Source organism: Mus pahari, chromosome 9 (genome assembly GCF_900095145.1).
Source record: "Mus pahari chromosome 9, PAHARI_EIJ_v1.1, whole genome shotgun sequence".
NCBI lineage: Eukaryota > Metazoa > Chordata > Mammalia > Rodentia > Muridae > Mus > Mus pahari.
In genome coordinates, this window is record NC_034598.1 from 45864008 (window position 1) to 45871105 (window position 7098).

Consider the following 7098-nt stretch of genomic DNA (forward strand, 5'->3'; position numbering starts at 1 on the left):
GTCTTCTCACCTCCCCCTCTCTCTCTCTCCCATCCTTCCTTCCTTCCTTCCTTCCTTTTTAAAAATCTCCCTGTGTACCCTAAACTCCTGCCTCAGCCTTCCCGGTGTTGGGAAGGGTTTTGTTGTTGAATAGTCTCACTTTTAGACGATCCCCATATGCAACCTTTGTTCTATGATGTTTGTTCCTGCATCTTCCCCCAAACCCCTGCCATCTCACACCAGTCCCCGCCCCGTCCCCCACGCCCTCCCCCACGCACTAGTCTCTGCTGGAGTCCTTCCCGGGGTCATGTTGCCATCAGGCTGTTTTTTCATTCCCAAAATGGAGCAGGAACTTCTGGGTCCGTTTCTTATTATAAAAGTGATGTCAGAGGAGAGAGGGAATGGCCTACATCGATCCAGTGGGAGCGTAGGGGCAGGTACCAAACCCTGGCCATAACGTGTGGCGTGCCTCACAGGCTAGATGATGACAGGGAAACTGAGGCCACACAGTGAGCACAAGGATTGGATCTCCAACCTGGAGTGCAGGCTGTCAGAACACATCTTTGTCATTTCAGCTCCTCAGAAGGTTGAGGCAAGACTACTTAGAGTTCCAGGCTGGCTGGGCCACTTCATGGGGTCAGAAGCAGCCACGGGACTAATAGTGGTCAGGCAGTCGAAGACTGCCTCAAAGAAAGGGTATTTTGTTCCGGAGGCACTGAAGTCTCTGTAGGAGTTCTCCATAGGCGCTTGAGCCCCACTGACCAGCCCACCTTGTCTTCCAGGCGCGCTGGAGTCAGCACCAGCCAGCCATCTGCGTCTGATGGGGTGCTGACTCCCTCGCCGCGTCAGGCTCAGGAGCCATGTGGCCCAATGGCACCTCGCCGGGAGCCTGCTTCCGCCCGGTGAACATCACACTGCAGGAGCGACGTGCCATCGCATCGCCATGGTTCGCTGCGTCCTTTTGCGCGCTGGGCCTGGGGTCCAACCTGCTAGCGCTGAGTGTGCTGGCTGGGGCGCGGCCCGGCGCGGGACCCCGCTCCTCCTTCCTCGCTCTGCTGTGCGGCCTCGTTCTCACTGACTTCCTGGGGCTGCTAGTCACCGGCGCCATCGTGGCGTCGCAGCACGCCGCCTTGTTGGACTGGCGAGCCACTGACCCCAGCTGCCGCCTGTGCTACTTCATGGGGGTAGCTATGGTGTTCTTTGGGCTGTGTCCCCTGCTCCTGGGGGCCGCCATGGCCTCTGAGCGCTTCGTGGGCATCACACGGCCCTTCTCACGACCCACGACCACATCGCGCCGTGCCTGGGCCACCGTCGGGCTAGTGTGGGTGGCGGCCGGGACGCTAGGGCTGCTGCCACTGCTGGGGCTTGGCCGCTACAGTGTGCAGTATCCCGGCTCCTGGTGCTTCCTGACACTCGGGGCACAGCGTGGTGACGTGGCCTTCGGGCTCATATTCGCACTCCTGGGCAGCGCGTCCGTGGGGCTGTCCCTCCTGCTCAACACCGTGAGCGTGGCCACACTCTGCCGCGTCTACCACACACGCGAGGCCACGCAGCGCCCGCGGGACTGCGAGGTGGAGATGATGGTTCAGCTCGTGGGCATCATGGTGGTAGCCACGGTGTGCTGGATGCCCTTGCTGGTGAGTCGTCCCTGCCCCGCCCCTGTCATTCCCCCTCCCCGACCCCCCCAGCAACATGAGGACCTTCTTTAGTTGTGTCTCAGGAGAAGGGCAATCCTGGGGTTCAGCTCTTTGGGGCTTTTGGAATCTGCAGGATGTAACAGGAATGACTTTCGGGGGTTGTGTGTTCTAGAGTAGACCTTCGAAGGATGAATAGGAGTTGTTCACCTGCTAGACAATGCCAGTGAAAGCGTTCTAGACAGAATGGCTGGATGGTCGACTCAGTGTTGCTGTGTCCCCTGGCACCATATAGACTCCAGGCTTGTATAGATGTCCTCCCAGGAGGATGGAGCCCCGCTGATAGGACTTTAACGTGGGCACGGGCTTTTGTTTTATCTTTGCCTCGTTCCTTCAGCAAACATTTATTGTGTACCATCTGTATCCAGGCTTCCCTAGCACAAAGGCGCCTTTCCTCTGGGAGTGAGGTGTGTGGTCCAGGCTCTAAGGTCTGTGCCAAGCTGCCTGGGCAATTTGACTAGACCTTATCTAAAATAAAATGTAAACCGGGCATGGGGGCACACGCCTTTAATTCCAGCACTCGGGAGGCAGGAGCCAGGGGGATCTCTGTGAGTTCAAGGCCAGCCTAGTTTACAGAGTGAGATCCTGTCTCAAGGGGAAAAAAAAAGAATCAATAAAAAGGAGGATGCTGGAGACTGGCATAGGGTAAGATTCCTGCCTCAGTAAAGTCCAAGTTTGCTTTCTAAACCTCAGTCCAAGTGGGATGTGAGCTCGAAGCCTGTGCTCATTCCTGGCCCAGCCGCAGCAGCAGCTCAGAGGTTACCCACTGCTCCAGGATCACACAGCCCAACCCTCCGCCCCTGCAGGTCTTCATCATGCAGACCTTGCTGCAGACACCGCCTGTCATGAGCCTCTCCGGACAGCTGTCTCGGGCCACAGAGCACCAACTGCTCATCTACCTGCGTGTGGCCACGTGGAACCAGATCTTGGACCCCTGGGTCTATATCCTCTTTCGCCGGTCTGTGCTCCGGCGCTTGCATCCCCGGTTCAGTTCACAGCTCCAGGCTGTGTCCTTGCGCCGGCCCCCAGCCCAGGCCATGCTCAGTGGACCCTGAAGGACGGTGCCACTTAAACCTGGGGTCCTTGGTGACTGCCATTGACCTGTGCCCTGCCCCAGGAGCCTGAGTGCTTGGTGGACTAAGGACAGAGCCACAACGGGGCTGACGCCTGTCAACTGCAAAGATACCTCCTCCATGCTAGGGAGGTCCTCCCTGGCCCTCTCCCCAGACTACTCCCTGTCAGCCAGGAGGCCGGGGGCACATGTGGGAGGCCCCTGGCAGGAATCTAGGATTCCACAGGGAGAACCTGAGGTGCTGGAGGCATCTCCCACCTTGCTAGCGTCCAAGTCTGAGACACGGGACTTCACATTCCTACAAGCACAAGGGTCACCGACCTTGGGTGTTGGAAGCACCTACTCTGGTCCCTGTAGCTGGGTCTGGGTTCACCAACCTCTCTAGTGTTTCCTGAGCCTCCCTCCTCCACGGCTGTCCAACACACACACTCAATAAATGGTTGAATGTCCAGGTTCTGGAGCGCTCAGCCAAGCATCCCTGTGTCCATTCGCCTCCCCTCCCTGCAGCTCCGAGAAATCCACAGTCAAGAGGAGACTAGTGGCTGTGGAGGTGCGGGCTCCTTTATTGCCCACCAAGGTCTCCTAGGAGTCTCCCACCCCCCGTGCCTGCCTTCTGTGGCTGAATCCTCTTACAGGGGCTTTGGGGTTCGCAGCCAGGTTCCTGAAACCCAAGCCTCAGTTTCTACCATCCTGTAATCCTGCTGGGATGAGTCAGGTCACAGGCTGGGGGAGGGGAGGGACCCAGACCCAGGGGAGGGGCTAGGAGTGACGCATATGGTCGGGGGGTTGGGCTTCTGGCATCCCAGATGGGGCTTGGGAAAAAGGGCTGGCTTCTGGGGTCTGTCTAGGTCTGGTGACCCAGGGCCCAGGAGGGAGGGTGGGGGGCCTGGTCTGGGGCCCGCTATGACCTGGGTTCCATCTTGAGGCCAAGGCCCAGCGACCTTGCTTGGGGCAGGGGTGGGGGCTCTTGGGGTTGGTGGGCTTTGAGACAGAGGTTGGCTCAGGGGCTCAGGCTCCTTTACAGGCTGAAAGCCAGGGGTCTGTGGGCGGAGGCGACTGTCTCTAGAGATGAGGGGGCAGGCTCCCGTGCTGGGCTGACTTCCAGAACTGCCTGGGCCTGGGCCGGGGCCAGGGCCAGGGCCTAGCCAGGTTCTGGAACTGGAATCCTTTGCAGCGCTGGGCTGGGCTCCAGCGCGTGGTGGAACCTGAGGACTGACTTGGGGTCTCGAGGCTGAGAGGACTGCAGAGCCAAGCCACTGCCCCGTGTCCTGCTGGGGGACACACCTGGCCCCAACTGTCACCAGGTGCTGTTTTCTGCCTCCAGAACTAGAGAGGGACCTAGAGCTAGGCTCCTTCTCTGCCAATGACTGTAGCTGGGACCTTCGATGTCTGGCCCAACCTGCATAGGCTCCGGAGCTAGGCCAGGCCTGGAAGTCGGTCTGGGTCCCAGAGTCGGACTGCACCCTGGAGCCCGCAGGCCATCTTCTGGGTGGGGTGGGGTCGGCACTCTGAGACAACCCGGAGCCTGGCCTCTTTTCGGGAGTGCATGACATTTGGAGGTGGGGCTCTGCTGTCAGAGCCGGCCTGCTCCAGCCCCAGGGGTGAGCCTCAAAGTCAGACTCATCAACGGGGCTAGCTTGGGGTGCAGGGCGTTGGGGGGTGCTGGCAGGTAGCTGTGCTGGGGAGTAAGGCTGAGGTTTGAGTTTCGACTGGGCAGCAGTACGGCTCTGGGTGCCTGCACTCGGCAGAGGTGTGGAAGATGGCTGGCTACTCGGGCCTGCTTGGGTTTCATCAGTCAGTGGCTTGCTGGACCTTGCTTGGGGTCCCAAGCTAGCGGTTCCTCCTGAACCACTGCAAGTCTCAGGGAAGGGCCAGACCACAGTGGCGGTTGTCTCATACCTGGGCTGGCTCTCAGAACCTGGCTTCTGAGACTGGCCGCTGGGGTGGTGTTCTGAGCCCAGCTGTCTCCTAACATTTGTCTGGATTCCGGAGTGTGGCTGTGGGACGGGGCTTGGCTGCATTCTGGAAGGCTGAGGGTCAGCCGTGACCTGGGCTGCAGCATCAGGGTTGGTCCCAGTGTCTGGCTGGGCCCTAGAGCATGGCTTCCTATCTGAGTGGGTCTGTGTTCTAGAACCAAGCCCACCCTCAGAGCCAGACTGAGTTTTAGAAGTGGACTTGGTCTCCAAGCAGAAGTTGACCTGAGGGCTGGCTTGGGTTCTAAGTCGGGCATGGGCTTCAGAATTTCCCTGGGCTCCAGAATGGGGTGTGGCCTCAGAGCCAGGCTGGGTTCTAGGTGGTTGGCAGTCAGGTTCAAGATGAGCTTTAGAACAGGGCTCAGGCCTGGGGCTGCCCTGGGTTCCAAAGCCAGCCTGAGCCTCAGAGCTGACCTGTGTTCTGGAGTCAGACTGTACCCCAGGACTGGGCTGAGTTCTAAAGGCTGGCTGGACTTCAGAAACAAGGGTTACAGAACCAAGCTGGGCCTTGGGGTGGGCCTGGGTCATAGAACTGGGTCGGGTTCTAGAGTTGTCCTGGGCTTCGATTTTGGTTTTAGAGCAGGACTGGAATTCAGGGCTGACCAGGGATTCCAGCTGGGTCTCAGATCTGAGCTGGGTGCTAAAACCAGGCTGGGCCTTGGGATGAGCCTGTATCACAGAACTGGGTCGGGTTCTAGAGCTGGGCAAGACATCAACTTTGGTTCTAGAACAGGAGCTGGCCTTGGGGCTAACCTGGGTTCCAGAACCAGCCTGGAATTCTGACTGGGTGCTAGAACCAGGCTGGGCCTCGGGGTGGGCCTGGGTCAAAGAACTGGGTCTGGTTCTAGAGCTGGGCTGGACTTCAGTATTGGTTCTAGAGCTGGACTGGCCCTCGGAGCTAACCTGGGTTCCAGAACAGGGATGGGGTTCTGGCTGGCTCTTAGAGCTGAATTGGGGGCTAGAACCAGGCTGGGCCTCGGGGTGGGCCTGGGTCTCAGAACTGGGTTGGGTTCTGGTGGCTGACCGTGTCTCAGGGCTGTCCTGGGTTCTGGAGTGGCGTTGGGGTAGGGGGCTGGGCCCAGGACTGGAGACTCCCACACAGGCTAGCCACAAGCGTCGTGGGCCTCGCCGATGGCTGCCCACACCTCCACCACGAACTCGTCTGGAAAGGCGAACTCGCCCAGAACGGCGTCCAGGCCGCGTGCGAAAGCCTGGGCTCCCGCCGAGCTCCGAGCAGTCTCCACCACCGCGGCCGCTGCGGAACCGGCCGGCCGGACAGAGGGACAGGATGCACAAGCAAACGGGATGGACGGGCAGACGGAGGAACAGGGAGGACAGACAGACTGACTGTGAGCTCAGGGCACATGCTTCCACCTACCACCGCCCTCCCGTGCCTGGGACCCCGCGCTTACCCGCGCCGCTTACCCAGCTCGGGGTCTCGGATGCCCATGTAGCTCTCCAGCAGGTCGTCCACCCTGCGCGCCGCTGCCGCTTCCACATCGCTGGGCTGCGAACAGAACAGGTGAGTGGCCCAGTGGGTGAGTGACAGACTGGAGGGCCCGCCCCAAGATTGAATGACTATTAGTGGTTGCTAGGGGTAGGGGCTGTGGGACCCCGCTTCTGAGAATTGGCAGGGTTGTGGTTGCCGGAGGTGACTATTTCTGATTGATAGTGGGGAGGGCCTGGGTGACCCGCCCCCAGGAGTGATAGCTAAAGGGATAGGAGACACTTTCTTCAGTGGTGTAGCAGATGGTCTGTGCCCTGACACAAACCATGTGTCATTATAAAGAGGTGAGAGGAGGAGGCAGAGGTCTGGGTGGAAGAGCTAAGGAGATGAGAGGGTGGGTGATGGATGTACTTGAACACACTTGAAAAATCAGACAAGACACCCATTACCTAGTACAGTTAATAAACAGAACTCCACCTCTCAAGGTGCTCTAAGCACTACGTGAGACTCTCATCTCACAGGCGTGAGGACCTGGGTTCGAGCTCTAGAAGGCTCTAACGGTAGAAGTGAGAACTGCTCCCCACATGTCCTCCCCACATGTCCTCTGACCGCCACCCTCCTGTCCACACACTTTCCACACGTGCACACACAAAGTACACAAGCAAAATATAATAAAACAATAAAGAAATGCCATTTAAAGGTTTAAAGTTGGGCTGGAGGGCTGGTGAGATGGCACAGTGGGTAAGAGCACCCGACTGCTCTTCCGAAGGTCCGGAGTTCAAATCCCAGCAACCACATGGTGGCTCACAACCACCTGTAACGAGATCTGACGCCCTTTTCTGGAGTGTCTGAAGACAGCTACAGTGTACTTACATATAATAAATAAATAAATCTTTAAAGTTGGGCTGGAGAGATGGCTCAGTGGTTAAGAGC

The 7098-nt window shown here is 58.7% G+C and overlaps 2 protein-coding genes across 2 annotated transcripts in view; one reads left to right on the top strand and one right to left on the bottom strand.

Annotated features, from left to right (window-relative positions):
- The window catches only part of Tbxa2r (thromboxane A2 receptor), a 5837-nt gene extending 2640 nt beyond the window's left edge, over positions 1 to 3197 (top strand). Inside the window, exons 2-3 of the mRNA XM_021205664.1 lie at positions 762 to 1616; positions 2480 to 3197. Coding sequence (XP_021061323.1) covers positions 840 to 1616; positions 2480 to 2728 — 1026 coding nt within the window. The 5' untranslated portion in view covers positions 762 to 839 and the 3' untranslated portion in view covers positions 2729 to 3197. The remainder of the gene's footprint in view (positions 1 to 761; positions 1617 to 2479) is intronic.
- Positions 3198 to 5700: 2503 nt separating this feature from the next.
- Gipc3 (GIPC PDZ domain containing family member 3) overlaps positions 5701 to 7098 on the bottom strand; it is a 5276-nt gene continuing 3878 nt past the window's right edge. Inside the window, exons 5-6 of the mRNA XM_021204649.2 lie at positions 6144 to 6225; positions 5701 to 5973 (exon numbers count right to left, since the gene is read on the bottom strand). Of these exons, the coding sequence (XP_021060308.1) occupies positions 5822 to 5973; positions 6144 to 6225 (234 nt within the window). The 3' untranslated portion in view covers positions 5701 to 5821. The remainder of the gene's footprint in view (positions 5974 to 6143; positions 6226 to 7098) is intronic.